At 26.9% G+C, this 17,915-nt stretch overlaps 1 protein-coding gene across 1 annotated transcript; it reads right to left on the bottom strand.

The window, feature by feature from the left end:
* Nucleotides 1-460: 460 nt before the first annotated feature.
* LOC125812653 (ras-related protein Rab7-like) lies at nucleotides 461-3,589 on the bottom strand. The gene is made up of 8 exons (XM_049492144.1): nucleotides 3,432-3,589; nucleotides 3,269-3,295; nucleotides 2,921-3,020; nucleotides 2,536-2,682; nucleotides 2,042-2,122; nucleotides 1,502-1,647; nucleotides 723-761; nucleotides 461-566 (listed from the first exon to the last, which is right to left on the bottom strand). The coding sequence occupies exons 1-8, from the start codon at nucleotides 3,482-3,484 to the stop codon at nucleotides 500-502; spliced, it is 660 nt and encodes a 219-aa protein (XP_049348101.1). The 5' UTR covers nucleotides 3,485-3,589; the 3' UTR covers nucleotides 461-499.
* Nucleotides 3,590-17,915: the final 14,326 nt, after the last annotated feature.

The following is a 17,915-nucleotide window of genomic DNA, read 5'->3' as shown; positions in this document are numbered from 1 at the left end:
GTTTAGCAATTGTTCTATAAGGACTAATATTGATTTGTTTCATGAAAAAGTTTTAGATTTCTTACTTGTGAGTAAATACTATATATACTTTGTTATTGAGGAATTTTAGTCGATCCATTGGTTGACTACCTGAATTTTCACTTTATGGTAAGAGTATGATTCTGCACCTTGTGATCTCTTCTCACAATTGCATCTATTTATTCTTTTTAATTTCCCTAAGGACTGCCATAATCATCTGTCTATTTGCCTTTTCCCTACAATATCCATATTTCTTTGTGGATAAATAAAATTATTGGATAAACATAACTGTTAATGCAATTTCAACATGAAAATTTAAAACCTAAAAACTACTGAAATTGTAGTTCATTTTAACAAAGTAGCTTTCTTTATTCATCAAAGAAAGGGAATTTCTAAGTAAGATATAAACAATAGTGAAAATTATGGAAGAACCAAATATCTAAAAACAATAAATAAAGAATTAGAAGAAGAAACAAGTTAATTAACATGAACATCCTCCTCTCTGCTGCTCAATTCCTGATACAGATTCTGGTATTCTTTGGAGTTGGCTGGGAAAAAAGAAGAAGAGAACAGTACTGGAGTGAGTTACTCGTATGGTAAGTAGCCCTCCGAAGGTTGTGAGTTCGGGTCAACAAGGGAACCAAAAGTGGAAGCAAAAAAAAAAGAGTTCAATTTAAATTGTCATGTGCACATTAATTACTCACCAATGAGAAGGCATTTCTTCATCTAATGATGCCTGCCAGCTAGAGTAAATGAACATGAGAAATGTCAAAATCACGAGAAAAAAACAAAAACATCATAATTATTAGTGCTCTCATTTTGAGTCAAATTTCTTTTGGTAGGAGAGCTATCCTTGAATGGACTCTATTTGGTGTGAATTCAAATTAATCGAATTTTAATGTGGATATTGAATATCAGATGTAGTAGAAAAAAAAAAAGACAATCTATGATTGATAGGTTTGTCACAGAATTATGATGGATTTGTGATGGTTTTATGGCGGAATTCATAAATTTATGATATATTTGTGATTATTCTTTTTTTTTCGTACGTAATTTTTGTGATGCTCGAATTTGTGACAAAATTATGATGGATAGTTCAGGGTGTGCTCGGTACAGAGGAAGAAACATTTTCCAGATAAAACTTTTGGGTAACATATAATTTTTTTTAAAGGAAAACATGTTCCTTAAAAAAAATGAGGAAATTATCTTTTCTGATGAAAGTCAAAAAAAAGAAATTTCACAAGTGATATTTCACGTCGTGTCTTCCCTACCCTCCAACACACTCCCAACTCCACCTTTCATAATATTTGTCTAGATTATACAAATATTTTTAATATAATATTTTTTTTACTTCCATACGTATCAAACACAAAAAAATAAGTAAAACATTCTCCTCCTTAGGAACACACCCTCAATCTTAAATACTTCTTTTTCTTGTAGTGAATTATATATATATAATAATAATAATAATAATTGTACTTACATGTTGTGATCATCTTCATTGGCTAGGGCGAGTTGTGCAGCACACAAAAATGAAGCATCAACATTATAATCCTCCTTAGCTGAGGTCATAAAGTTTTGTATATTTCCCCTACAACTACACCATTCTTTTGCTTGCTTCTCTGAAACCTATAAATAGGAATTTCTTCAATATAATGACTTTATACATGTTGACAGTTTAAAGAATTTTTACATTATCAATGTACGTAGTATGAAGGAGAGCCTTCGAGCAACAATAAAGTTGTTTATTTATGTGTAATTTATATAGGTTACATATTCAAATTGTGAAATTAACAATTGATACTTGCATCAGAATAGGTTGTCTAGATGACAATTCATTGGGGTGTGAGCATGCGAGTCTTATTTTCCTAATTCCTAATTCCTAATCATACTTTATATGCACATTTATTTATGCTATTTTTTTTAACGTAAATTGATATTGTAGAAAATTATTTATATTGTTAGTGTATAAAAGTTAAAACTCGTGTGTTTATCAAAAATGAATGAAAATAAAAAAACTTACTATCTCAGTGCTGCCATATTCCAAGTCTACTTTGTTACCAATCAAGACAAATGGGAATTTTTCAGGCTCTGTTAGGTCTGCCTGGAATCAATCACATACTGACAAAATTACTATTTTGAATTAATCATGTAAAAGAAAATGCCAAATATCAACTTGAAAAAAAGTTCATAATATATAAATTAATAAATTGACTCACAACATAACGACAATGACAATAACATATTCCGTGTAATTCCACAAAGTGGAGTTTGGAGAGTCTGTTTCAAACTATATATATATATATATAAAATTTGACCTATATATGTTGTATATAGTATAATTTTTCGATGAATGGTATCCAATTCACTACCCTGGGCTATATGTGGCTACACCACTGGATAGACCCTCAACTCAAGGAAAATACAGGCTAAAGTAGTATAGAAAAAGAAGTACGGAAATGGAGAAAGTCCTGAGAAAATACCAAAGATAACCTATCAAATTAATTGATTGATCACCTGTTTGATAAATTCTTCATGCCAATGTTGAAGAGTCTCAAATGACTTGGGCACATTCACATCATATACAAGAATGCAACAATCTGCTCCTCTATAAAATGCAACACCAAGGCTATGAAACCTTTCTTGCCCTGCTGTGTCCCATATCTACCAAACCAATTAACAAAAAATAAATAAGTAACTTTGGGAAAATATTCAATATTTGACTTCTTGTAATTCGGGGTGGAGTCAGAGGCTCACAATGGTTCATCTGAATTCCCTTTGCTAGAAAGTCGTCATACTATATATACAACACCAATTTTTTTTTATGTATATATAATAGATGATGAACCTGATCGATCGTCACTAGTTATAGTAATCAATTTCATAGAACAAAATCACTTACTTGCAATGTGACTACTCTTTCACCAATCTCTAGTTCTTTAGTAGCAAAATCAGCTCCAATTGTTGCCTTATATTGTTCCCTAAACTTCTTGAAAACATATCTATAATTGTAGTTAATGAAACCACAAATTGCAAAAAAAAACTTGACTAAATAATACTTTACTCCATCACATTTTGCCATCTCTATCTAGAATATATACTTTAGAGAAAATGTCCTTTTCCCATTTGCACAAAAAAAATAAAAAAAATCATCTTAAACATTATAAAATATATTATTGCCCAATTAATAAATCCTGACTCCGTCACTGCATAAAATGAAATGAAAAAGGCTATGCAATGTGATGGATACTGATTCACCAAAGATGTCTTTCCCACCCTGAGAATACAAACATGTTAAAGTGTTAGAAGAGGAATAAGAACAATTAATGGCTTAAAAATCTCGAACTCATAAACTTCATAATCTGATTCTGCTTATGCTTGAAAATAGCAAAAAGGATAGTGAAAGTTCTTACCCACAATCACCAAGAACTATGACTTTGAGCAAACTTCTTAGTGGTTGGGACATGTTCAAGAAACAACTTGTTACTTTGTACTATAGTTTGAAATGATGTCTTTATTTTTGTTTTTGTAGAAAATTTTGTTATAAAGTTTATTTTTCTTCTGGAGGGTACCAAAGATATAGGGAGAATTAAGTGGTGGACATGTTCAAAAAAGGCAGATGTAAAATTTTAGATGAGTGTGGCCATTTGTGTTTCTACAATTCTTTTTCTTTGTTTTGTCTACTCTTTTATATCTAAGTTCTTTATGGTTTTTGTATATGAAGAAGGGAGTTTAATTGGCAATGAAAATCAACGTTGGTTGTGATGAGATGAATAAGACCCCTTTATCTTTAATAAAAAATATCAAGTTCAAGTTTTGGATATGAAAAGATTCTATTGGGGAGCGCAACCCCTTAAATAAAGCTTACATAGTGTTAATCTGAATTAATCGAAATCTCAATATAAGAATCAAATCGGGCTGAAAAATAATTTAAAAAAAATTGGCAATGGAAGCTTATTCATTGACCAAAAAAAAAAAAGATTTTTGCCAGCAAATTTTTTGGTTTTATGATTTTGGTTGTTAATGGAATGAGTCTTTCTCTTTTGATGATTATTTAATTTTTTTTCAAGGGGTAGTGCATCCCATGTAAAGTGTTGACCTTGGATTTTAGGTGATTGTGAATTTTGCATAATTATTGCATTATTAATTCTTAATCAAGAGAAGTTGATGACTTCAATATGATTCTCCTTTTGGTGTGTTCGATAGGAAGCAAAATATTTTTTAATATAATAAATGAGTTATTTATTCATTTATTTATTTGTATTTGATATATAAATAAAAATTATTATTTTAATAGTATTTATATATAATCTAGGGATAAGGGTCTGAAAAATACCCCTTTGGTCGGATTTGCTGTTGCGATACTAAACTTTCATGAGAACCTATTACCTCCCTAGACTATTTAATACCGTATTTTTTACCCCCTGAACTATTTAATAGTGTATTTTAAAGGTATATATGTGCCCACGTGGACACATTACTATTTATAATTTTGCATTATTTTTTATGTCCACGTGGGCAATCATATGTTTAAAATACGGTATTACGTAATCTAGGGAGGTAATAGGTCCTCATAAAAGTTTAGTATCGCAACAACAAATTCAATCAAAGTTGAAATATTTTTCAGACTCTTATCCCTATAATCTAACATGAAAAATTAGAAAATATTTCCACACCAAACACACCCTAATATTTAGTCTTTCATTCTAGGGAGTTGTTTCATATACTCTATTTTTTTTATAGGATTTCCAAATTGAATCTCTTGAGCTTGAATACCAAGGTTACCACTGCTTTTGTTTCATATTTTTTTGGCTCCTACATTAAAAATAATTAATTTAATTTTCTTGTTTAATTAATAAAATCAAGAGAGTTTTATTATATTTTTTCTTTCCATCTTTAATATTAAATAACTACATAAAGTAGTAATCAAATTAGAGTTTCAAAACATCATTCATAAGGTTAATTTAGTAAATTTACACTTCAAATTAATTTTTTTAATGGGTGTGTTAGGTCAACATAAACCAAGTTAATATGAAATAGAGAGTAATATTATACTTCATCTATCCTATATTACTTGTTCAATTTCTCCTTTACACGTTCTTTAAAAAATTAAGAAAAATATTTTTATTAAATTATCCTTTAATTTTTTTACTACCTCCGTTCACTTTTAATTGTCATGCTATTGCTTATTCAGGCAACTCTGTTGACTAAATATGTACATGAAAAAGATCATAAATGAAGAACTTCTTTGAAATTTTACAATATGTATGCATGTGATCATTACTGTTTACACTTTCAAAAAAGTTAATTTTAAAAGGATAAAATGACATTTTTGAAAAATAGTTTTGTCTTGATTTAAATGTTTTGCCTCTCTAAGAACCACAAATGGGACCTTTGTGCATGCCACGTAAATGTTTTGCATTTAAGAATATAAGTTATGTACTATGTATATTAATTGTCTTTTTCTTTTTCGTGCTTCTTAACGAATCATAAATAATAAGGATATTTTTTTAATTTGTCTTTCAAGATTTGTTTTTGAAACTTTACAAATTTGTTACATTTAAAAATAATAATAATTATATGGATAAAATGAAAAAAAAAACAATTAATTTTATCTTAATTTTACAAATTAAAAATTTATTTGAAATATCTATTTATAATGATATGAACAACTAATATAAACAGGAGTAATAAATACCCATGTTAGTTTTGGATACACTCTCTGTATTTTAAAATCAAAGCACTTACTTCCCTTAAATATAAAAATGCTATACTTATACCCCTATGAAGTATATTCGAAACTAAAGTATATAATTATTTAAAATGAAGTAAATTAAACTAATTTTTTTGTGTAATTATAAAATAATTTTGAAGCGAAAGAATAAATAAATAAATAAACAAAATAAAAACGCAAATAACGTACCTATTCAAAGTGATTACTAATAGTTGGTATAACTTCTTAGTTAATTTGTGTTAATTTCTTATTTATAATTTTCGAAACATACATGTTTTTGGAATGTTGTTCTCTATTTTAATCAAACTTGCGAATATTTGACAAAAATGATTGGTGCAACTAACTTTTTAAGAATATGTATACATATTTTGTAAACTAGTTCGTTAATAATAATATTTGAGTATTGTGTAACTGTGCTGGCTTATTTACAACACAAGTGCAACTTCTACAACTGTTTTTTTCTCTCCTTCTTTCTTGTGAATTCACTTTATGAAATTAATTACCAATTTTTTATGTGATCTAAAAAGGCCAGAAGTAACAAGTCATGCAACATTTCTTGTGACTATCACATGACTTTGTCCAAAATTAAAACAGTTATGAAAAGTGGGTAGGTGGTAGGAGGAGGTGGTTTCTCTATAGTTGATGTGTTTATTAAATGCCCAAACTCATAGATATTTTCTTATATATTTATCATAATATATATAAACTTTTTTAATATATACAATTGAGTTTTTTTGTTTCTTATTTTATGTTTTAGTTGAGTATAACAGGCAACATATGGTAGTTAATATTTCAAATAATAATTTCTTGATGATTAATGATTTACTAGTAAGAATAATAACACTTAGGGCATGCTTGGAAGGACATCCTGGTAATTAGATTTGGTGTAATTACATTGTCTTGTCATGTTTGGAAGGACAGGTAATTACTTGATCAGCAGGTAATTTGTGTAATTGGCAGGGGGTAATTACATTCTACAATTCACAGGCAGAGACTGTGAATTGCTGGTAATTATATGGTGTAATTACCACCTGATTGCTCTTTCATTTTTTTTTAATTTCTATTTTTATTTTTATTTTTATTATTCTAAATATTTGTAAAAGTCTATTTTTTATTTTATATTATTATATTTCATTTTATTTTTGTTCTCAACCTGCTTTATGTGATTCTATGTAATTTTCTCGTATTATCTATTTCTTTATGCCATGTTTATTTTCTCATTAGCATAATTTTATTAGTATTCTAATTTTAAAACTAAAATAGAATTTATTGTTAAGTAAGGTTATAGACTTACGTTTTCTTTATTATGAAGAAATAAAAATAAATCATATTTATTGCTATGTTGAAATTTGTTATAAGAGTATTATGTTAAATTTTTTGTTTTGAATTTATTACTTATGTCATATTTCCAGTTTCATTTGTTTTAGTAATATTGAATTACATTGCACGTCATTTTTTAATTAGACTTGATAGATTATATTTTTGTCAAACATTTAATAATTTATGATATTTTATTTATATATTACTATTCTTTTTATCAAACATGCATTTCACAATGTTCGTAGAAACTTCATACTTTTAGTTGTTACGATCAATTCAATTGAAATATATTAATTTGAAAAAATATAAATCAATTATTTTTTCATAATATTAGTTACAGTAAATATGTTTATTAATTAATATATTTTCAAAAAATAATATATATCTTAAATATTTGATTTAATGTCATTTATCAATTTTTTTATTTGTCTAGTATAAATTTTAAAATGATTAATTTTTATTTTTAAAATTTATTATAATTTTATGATTGCAATAATGCATCCAAACAGAACATGTGTAATTATACTGTGGCATCTAAACATGATATGTGTAATTACAGTGTAATTACAATGTGGCAACCAAACAGGTCAGTGTAATTACTAGACTGGTAATTACTACCCTAGTAATTATTAATGTTTCAAATACTAATTTCTTGATGCCTCATGATTTAGTAGTAAGACTAATTGAAATAGTAATACTTAATGTTTCAAATACTAATGTCTTGATGCTTAATGATTTACTAGTAAGAATATTTGAAATAACAAACTAGAATATTAAGTTATTATGAATTAACAATAAACAAGAGACTAAGTAGATTTTATTGAGCAACAGGGACATTTCACATAATATCATGGGAAATGTAAGAGCTTGGGTGATCGTATTACAACTATATATATGAGCGTAATACCATATTTAAGTGATGAAATTAGACGAGCTCCAAGTGAGGGGAAGAGATATATATAGTATAATCCCCAAGTACGTGTTTTGTGTGTTTCAAGCTCTCATAATGTTCATTATCTATGAGACCGTTATTAACATGGTTAAGCAACAACATAGACAAATTTTGAATTTTTTCATAGACTTCAGAGAAGAAAAAAGAGGTATCCGTCAGCGTAGGAAGGCCAACCGAGCGAAGTTCTTTCTTTTTTTTGGTCGTGCCGTGAAGTGAAATTGTATCATATGTTAGTTAGAGAGGTTGGCAAACTAGAATTCTCCGAGAGTAGTTACTAAGGAAGTTCATCTATATCGGTCACTAGTGAACACAGGCAGAACTAGGATTTGGTGTTTGTGGGTTTTATATTTCAAAATAAAACAACATTTTCAAGCTAAAGTAACAACCGTCAACATTATCTTACGTGAGATGTTGTTGTTAAAACTTAATTTATTAATATAAATATTTAAATAATTTAATTCAAAGTTCTAAAATATTTTTGATAAAAAAATAGATAAAGTTGTATATATATATATAACATTTTTTTATATAATTTACAATATTGTTTTTAAGTAAAATTTAAAATTATTAAATTCACCATTAATATTATTTTGGTTTAATAGCTTCACTGTTAAGCCATATGCCTTGAAAAGTTGAATTTTCGAGAAGCAAACAACAAGTTAATGTAATCAGTTATCAATATATGGGACAATTCTAGATTAAAAATTATTTTTTAAATAAATTGTTACACAATATAAAGAAAAATAAATCTTAAAAAAATAGAAAGAAAGAAAGGGAGAGCCGAGGAGGAATTAGAAAGAGTAAACACTCACATACCGGGGGCAAAGATTCGGATTTCGATAACAAGTGGCAAAAATGAAATCAACAATAAAAGTTAGAATCCGAATACTACTGAGCCATCTACACTATAATTGTTTGTAGATTCGCACAAATATTTATATAGTATTGTATGTGATTTTTTAACACAAAATATATGGTCTATGTAAAATTTACTGGGTTCACTTGAACTATCGTATTACACTCTGTCACTACTGTGAACACCAATCTCTTTACTTTGAAGTTGGGCTAGCTAGAATAATTATATCGAGTTGAGGTGAGTTTGATATCGTAGATCAGATATGATTGTATATACTAACCAGTGTCTCTTCCATTGAGTTGGACCTAACTAGACTCAAATTTTCACGTGTCATTTTCGATTCATTTTGTATTTTGACCTACATACTCAACTTTTTTTTAAAAAATACATCATTAAATTATACATGATATATGATAGTAAAATATATAGTTTTTTTTTTTAAAAAAAATCTAGATTATTGAATTTGCTGTCACAAAAGAAGACCCTACTTTGGAGTGCAATAAACAAATAATCAAGATATTTCTTTATTACATCACAAGAAGGTCATTCAATAATTTTAAAAAAATTAGTACTACTTTTTATATTCCTGCCTAGCTAGCAAAAGAAAGTCCCAACCATAATTTTTCAATTTGTTAATTAAGGTGATGCTGGCAAATCATTAACAATAAAGTTTTCATGAACTCATGAGTTAGCAACACCCAATGATATCATTTAATTGGTTGGAAGCAAAAGCAATTCTACACTATCTCATGAGGCACTAATCATGAGTTAAACCTCTCACCAACATAATTTTCTTTAATATTCGATCTTAGTGAATATAAAATTGTCTTTATTAAAAAATATTTTATTTGTTAATGTGAGATTACTTTTTACTGGAAATCAAAACAGAAGAATGTTAATATTCAAGTTGATATAAAATCTTGTTCTAGTCTATCTTATGATTTATAACTTTCTATGATTAACAAGGATTGATGCCACCTTGTTGTCTATATTGTGTATTTCCATATTGGACGTAATACTAAAATTGGTAGGGTAAGGGTGCTAAACTATTGAACCTTAAGATATTAAACTTATTAGTATTGAACACATATGCTATAAGTAGGGCCGAATATAAGGTATAAAAATTTCGAGTTTTTAGATACCCAAAAATTCATAGTACTAAATTCATTATTCACAAATTTTAAAAATAATTTTTTTATCCAAATCAAATATCTAAAAAAAAATTGAATTTTGGGTTGGCACAAAATATGTCCACTCTAATGAAAACACTATTTATCTTTTTGTTTGAAAAAAGAAGAGAAGAGTAATTTGAACGTGTCAATGTTTCTTAAAAGAAAAACAATGTAGGCAAAGAAAATGTAGGAAGCTATATTTGGATATTAATGAGAACTTAGGCTAAGAGATTATTTACCAATCACCGTCTCTACTTTTCATCATCATTTTCAGCTATCTAATCAACTTGCTTGTATCTATGATTAATCATTGATGTTTTGTACTTTCCATTAGTATAAATGTAGAGTAATTCTACCTATTACTGATTAGGCAAACACAAAAATTCATTTAGTCTAACTTTCGCTAGGATTCAAATATTAGTTTTGAACGTTATCGTTGTATCTCTTCAATCACTATATCACCTTTTCGATTTTTCTCTCTTTTCTTAAAACAGATCAATCAAGATGTTAATTATTTTGAAACTTGACCAAACAAGGATTAGAAGAAATGGATCAAATTGGTTTAAGATTGTTTTTCTTTAATTAGATTTGATAATGAGTAGCATCAAAATGAAGGCATCCAAATTTCTTCTATCCGTGAATTTGTTAGAGGGAATAATTTTGGAAAAAATTAATAAAGTAAAAATTAGGCAAATGACATAGTATAAGAAAGAAATTACTTTCTTTCCCTACTCTTTCATTAATTACCAAAAATCCCTTTTTTAGTGTTTTTCGGATACATAATATAGCAGTGTGGATACTTAATATAGCAGCGCGGATACTTTAATTAATAACGGGTGGATACTTAAATTATTAAGTTGTTAGCAACACAGATACTTAATTAACGGGCTGATGCTTAATATAGCAACGCGGATACTTTAATTAATAACGGGCGGATACTTAAATTATTAAGTTGTTAGCAGCACAAATACTTAATTAACGGGCGGATGCATAACATAGCAGCGTGGATACTTTAATTAATAACGGGCGGATACTTAAACTAATAAAGTATCCGGTTAAGTTGAATTGGGGGAAAATAAGGGATTTTTGTATTTTAGTAAAAGAGTAGGGAAATATTGAGAATAGGTAAAGAAGTGTTGTGTATTTAAGTAATTTTTCCATTAATAAATGACATATTTAATACTTAAAATTACTTATTAGATAGAACCCATTATATAGCCCAAATAGATCAAAGTCCTCAATTTGTTGAGCCCACTATTAGAAGATCCATTTGGGGCTATGGTGCTACTTTGTTGAGCAACTTTCACATATAGCAAACATAAAAATCATATTTGTATGTTATAGCTATAGTTTGCATAATTGCGCTCCATAGCAAATTTTATGTTTGCTATGGGAGCTTTTGATTTGTATAATTCGCTAGATACATCTAATTTTATACAAATTGATCAGTTTTGTATAAATTCATTTATACATTGTAATTTCTATAATAAGATCTATATTTGTATAATTTATAAGTGTATAGGACGAAAATATATGTATTTGTATATGTATATATACTTTTCTCTCGCTTTATACAAACACAAACGCATTTTATACATTTTATACCAAAATGTATAAAATGGCTAATTGTATACCAAAAATGGCTAATTGTATACCGAATCAAATGGCAAAAAATGGGATGTTTGGTGCGAATTACAAATAAAATAAACTATGACTATAGCATTTAATTTAAATTAATAGTTTGCTATTTCATACAATTTTCCCTACTTTGTTTTGGAAAGCATAGCAAGCCCAAATACTCAAGAGTCCATATAAACTTGTAAAAATTTGGGAAACTTACATAAATCCACTACTTTAGGAGCTAATTACTTAGATACACTCTAGTTTACAATATTACTTATTTTACCAAATTTTAGTGCACCGAGATATATGTATCTCAGGATACATGGGGTCAAATTTGTTATGGATACATTGTATTCAAGTAGATTCGCATTATCTGGGATACATAAAAAATCTCTCTCACCTCCCTCGCCTCTCTCCTATCTTGCTTGCCACTCTCCTATGTATCTAATATCCCTGATACATGTGAATCACATCAGGATACATACAAATACATATATTATCTAGTATGATTCACATTTATCTGGGAAGCTTAACAAAATCTCAATCGTCTCTCTCCCTATCTTAGTATATCTGATAGCAAAAGTACATGTATCTAATATTTTGAAAATATAGGTAATACTAGTATATATGATAGAGAAGTATGTATATCATTACGTAGTTTCTCCTAAAGAACACCCTATTAGTTACCTTTGTTTAACATGTATTCACTTTAATAAAAATATCTAATTGATACTCAATATTAGGTAATTTTATACAAATTATTTCAATTTTGCTTCTTCTTAGTTGTATAATAATATATATTTTTTAATTTATAGCAATTGAAAAATAATATTTTAACGAAGTGGATCTTGAATTTCAAATATAATAGTGAGTTTTAATCAAATGGGTCTTAAATAGGTATCTTCTTCCCTTCGTCTCTGTTTCCACATCTTCTTTTCCACATTTTGTTGGAATTCAAATTACCAATAAATTAGACAACAAAGAAACAGATAAAAAAAATTATGATACCAAGAATTATTTTTTTTGCAATTAAAACACAATTATAGTAGATTCAAATAAGGTAAATAAATCAGGGAATACTCTTAACACATTTTCTAGCACATCACAATTGATGGCATTGCACATGTCTCAATTTCAATAAAAAATGCCTTAAGTTAGATCTTGTCAAAGTCATAATTTCAGTAAAAAAGAATGTACGAAGTTGGCCTTGCCAATAGCACAATTTCAATTTTAAAAAATGTCAGAAGTTCGATCTTTTGAAGTACACAATTTCAGGTAAAATGTATGAAGTTAATTTTGGCAAGCCATGTCAAATTTCGTACGAAAAATATCCAATATTTATCCTTACCATACTTTAATTTTTTTTTTAATCTAAATCAAATATAATTTTTAAAACTTTTATCATGCGTGAATATCTGAAGTTGTGTCCGAAGTGGGGAAACTTTCAAAAACTCAAACAAGTTGCCAATAGGGGAACATTTCCCTTGTGCTAAAGGTAGAAGAAAGGGAAAATATTTCATAAATTAATGGTCAATTTCAGGTATGAATTAAGCCTATCCACCATAGCTTTGTCTATAGTTATAATATAATTAGCAATAGTCGTGATACGTGAATGAAAAATGGAAAATTGTTTTCATATATGATTTTTAATTCTATTCCATGTAATAGGTAATAACTACTCCATGGTGATGATAGAGATATATATTCTTAGTTTTTTACTTAATAAATCATTAATAAAATATAATAATTAAGCGAAATTACACTGGCTAAAAATCAGAGGCGAAATCAAAATTTTAATCTTATAAGTTTTGAAATTTATAATGATGATTTCAAGTGTAATAAATGAGTTCTAAACTTAATATTTGTGCATATTTGATAAATTTCATAATACAAATACATTATTTAAATGAAAAATATTAGATTCGGCTGAACTCGTATTTGAACCTCTAGCTCCGATCCCTGCTAATAGCTTCGATTGCTTAGTGATGTCTTCATAGATTGTTGGCTTAATTTCAGGCAAAGATTGTTGCTTATAGTGTCAAAAATGTCAATGAAAAAAGAGTCTTTATCAGTGTGTAAATTAATTGACTTGAGATGATATATATATATATATATATATATATATATTAGTTATAATCATGTACACAAGTTCATCCCCAACTCAATCATTAAAGTATTTATTATTTATTACTCTCTCTAGTACAAGTGAATTATTGAGATTTTTTTTCAAAATAAGTGAATTGTTCAAATTTTAAGAGAGTTATTGAGCTTTTTTTAGTTTTTTTTATTTATGTATTTACTCTTTATTTAATAAATTTCTTAATTATTTTATATTTTGTAGTTGAATAGTTTGAGAATAATAAAAAAGATAATTGTGAAAAATAATATTTAATTTATATCTTAAGGAATTCTTACTTACACAACTAATATATGTGGAAAAGAGGAATGAATAGGATATTAAATTTAACTCATGAAAGTATAATTTTGGGAAATAGGTCTGAAATATATCTGAACTTTGACCGAAATTGTTGTAACAATCTCAAACTTTGGTCAAGACCTATTACCCTTCTGCACTATTTAATAATGTATTTTAAAGATATATAAGTGCCCAACTGGACAAGTTATTATTTATAAGGTGCAATATTTATGATGTCCACGTGGATACCTATATATCTTTAAAATACACTATTAAATAGTGCATGGGGGTAATAGGTCATGTTCAAAGTTTGGGATTGTTACAACAATTTCGGTCAAAGTCAGATATATTTTGAACCCTTTCCCCTATAATTTTTTAATCATTCTTTTCGATCTTTCAGGTTTGCTTGTCATATCAAGTGAAGCTGAGAAAATATTTAAGAGCAAAAAGAAGTTGATTTGTAATCAACACTACAAAAATGCTGAGATAATCATGTCTTAACTAGAACATATTTGAGTGGGGTAGGTTGTGAATATGTTCATTAAAAAATCACATGTTTATATAATTAAAAGTTAATTATATTTAGTTAAATTATATCTGGACTAAAATTAGAATAAGCTTATAACACAAGAACCAAAATTATTATTTGCCTAATACTATTTAATAACGGAAACATATGGATCGAGACATGATTTTATTTTTTTTATTTTATTTGTATTATCCTAAAAGAAAAAGTTGCATCAATAAAGTGAATGCGATGCCTAATAATTGTTTAGTATCTATAATAATTAATTAATAAGAATACATGTGGAAACACACATAACTTTGTGATAAATATATTTTATTTGCAATGTATAAAGAGAAAAAAGTTGCATAAAAGCAGTAAAACTTGAGTCTCGTTTTACTTTTTAAGGAAGTATAACACATTTAAAAACTTCACCTTTTTAATGAAAGTTGACATTAATTTAGCATTTTTGATTGCTATACTAGAATAGTGTAAAGATTTAGGGTGTGTTTGATACGAAAGAAAATGTTTCAAGTTGATTTTTTTGTGTTTAATATGTAAATTAAAAATATTATGGAAGAGAGGTTTAGGAGTGTGGGAGGCTACATGGTTTAGGGTGAAGATAAAGTATGTTGGAGCACTATTAAAGATTTACTATTTTTTCTTCATGAAAAATGTCAAGTTGCTATTCTCATAGATATCTTGATTGAATTGGCGTGAAAAGAAAAAAATTAGTAAATGTTTCATATGGAAAAATTAGAAATCTATTTCCCAACTGAAAAATAAATAGGAAAATCATGTTTTATAATACAAATTAATTTCTCACCCGAGTCGTGATAGAAAAAACTTTTGTTTCTAATAATGGAGGGTTGAGGATGAAGACATAATCAACTTATTTTCCCTACTTTTATTTGAAAAGTAATCTTTCTCATTTCAAAGAATTTATTTTTCTAAAAAAATGTTTGACCAATTGTACATGATTTATTTTAAAAAAGAAAAGACTCAAAAATATTTTTTGTTTTGAATACACCCTTAAGTTCAACTATTTAGAGTGTTATCTATATTTTGATCGAATTTTTGAGGTCTCAAGGTTTCATCCCCTTGAACTTTAATCCAAAAAAGGCGTTATATCAGATCAGGAACTCACTTTGTATGACCTCTAAAATAGGAAATGAGCTAAAAGTTTAGGTACGAATTTTATCAACTCAATAATTTTTTTTCAAATAGTATTTTTATATAAATAAATTTATTAAATAAGTATAAATATTAAATTTAGAATCCAATTATTAATACTTAAATTTAAAATTATAAAATTTAAATTTTATAAAATTGAAATTCCAACTTCGCCTTTATAATAGACACAAAATATTAGTGACTTCTCAATTGTTTAGTCTTTATCAGAAAACTATCAAGAAATTTGAAATTCAAAGAGTCCATATAAAGACTTTGAAACGTGAAGAATTCTTTCTCTAGAAATTGAGAAGAGGTTTTTGGTGTGTTTCTTAAAGTTAGGCATTAGTCACTAATCACAAATTTCAATAGGCATAGATAGGTATCGTGGTCAAATGGACGAGTTAAATTGAATTTGAGCGGATTAAAATAAATTGAGTCAATATTGATTCGTTCAAAAGTTATTTTGATTTGAATGAATTAAACTAAAATGCTGGTCATAACTCAATTCGATTAATTCTTCCTAAGTTTTAATTATTTTATTTGTTTTTTTTTATAAAAAAAAGATAGTACCTAATAATACTATTTTTCTTTATTATGGTTATTTATAACATATCAAATAAAAATCATTTTTTGAAAAATATTTTGAGAAAAATTCTTAATGATTAGTTTTTACTTTATATTAATCCAATTTTTGATGAGCTGAAATTAGTTGAACTAATAAATAGATAAATTAATAACCAACTCAAATTTGAATATGTTATATTTTGTGGACTAATTTTACCACTTTTAGGTAAAGGGGCCAAAAATTTATTCGGGCTCAATTTTTATATCTTGACCATAGTTAAATGATAGAGAACAAAATATTTTTAAATTTAATTTTAACTAATATCATTTGAGGTAAACATCAAGTGTAAAAATAATAATAAAATCTTTAGAGATTTATCCTAATTATTATACGACGTTATTTGAGTGTGATAGAATGGTTTAGTAAGAAATTAATAGGCAATTTGGCTAAATTCCTATAATTTTCTTATTTTAAAAAATGCTTTGCATTTGAAGTAGTCATTTATCTTTGACTAATCAATTTTAAAAATATTTTTATCAAGATTTCAAAAGTATTTCTAAAAATTGAATTTACTTTTAATTTCTGAAAATATTCTTCATCTATTTCTTCTTATTTATTCAATATATTATATTATTGAATAATTATAAAATGGTGTCCAAAATACATACTGGACAAGTAAAAAGAAAACGATCGAAGAATTAAAAAAAAAAAGGAGAAAAAGAAGAAGAAGAAAGTGTCAAATGGGAATAAGTCCAAGGTTGAGAATATTTGTGGGTGTCCATACTCCATACGATAATAAAAAGACTTAATTAATTTAGTTGCCACATATAATACTTCAACTGGTCAATGATGGGTCATACTACATTAGAGTCTGTCTACCTATTGATTTGAGTCACCTAATTGACACACTTTAATACTCTCCGCATTTTATATTACTTGACCCCTATTAATTTAGCATATCTTTAATTTTGCATATAATAATTACATATTATTTCATAATATATCTTTTATTATATTGAATTGTACCATCTCATTTTGAATGACTACAATATTTGGATAGATTGTATCATCTTTCATCGTAACATAATGTAACACATTACAATTTGAAGGATAAATCTATGAAAAAAGTAGAGTACGAGGTAGAACCACTATATAACGATAGGATAAATGATAAAATAGAATAATTAAATACTTATGACAAAATGAGAAAGAAAAAAAATGAGTTAACGACGTATCATGTGATCACACCAAATCAGTTGTTACACAAAACAAGATTTTTCATTGTTACCTAGTGATAGATTTAATGGTAAGATACAATAAAATTTAAGTAACAATCAAAATAAGCACTGTATTTAAAATAACAACACAATACAATGGATTTATCAACCATCCAAACAAGTAAAGAAAACTTTAATTTGAAATATATTTTATTAAATTAATTTTGTTCATAATGCTATGGAATTCTAAATATCTACTACTTTATATAGTTATTTAATATTAAGCATAGAGAAAAAAATAAAATAAAATAATCTTAATTTCATAAATTGAACAAGCTAAGTAAACTGAAAAAACTATTTTTAA

The sequence above is a fragment of the Solanum verrucosum genome, unplaced genomic scaffold (assembly GCF_900185275.1).
Source record: "Solanum verrucosum unplaced genomic scaffold, falcon-dt-bn FXZP01000275.1, whole genome shotgun sequence".
Taxonomy (NCBI): domain Eukaryota; kingdom Viridiplantae; phylum Streptophyta; class Magnoliopsida; order Solanales; family Solanaceae; genus Solanum; species Solanum verrucosum.
This window is presented reverse-complemented; position numbering and strand designations above follow the sequence as displayed.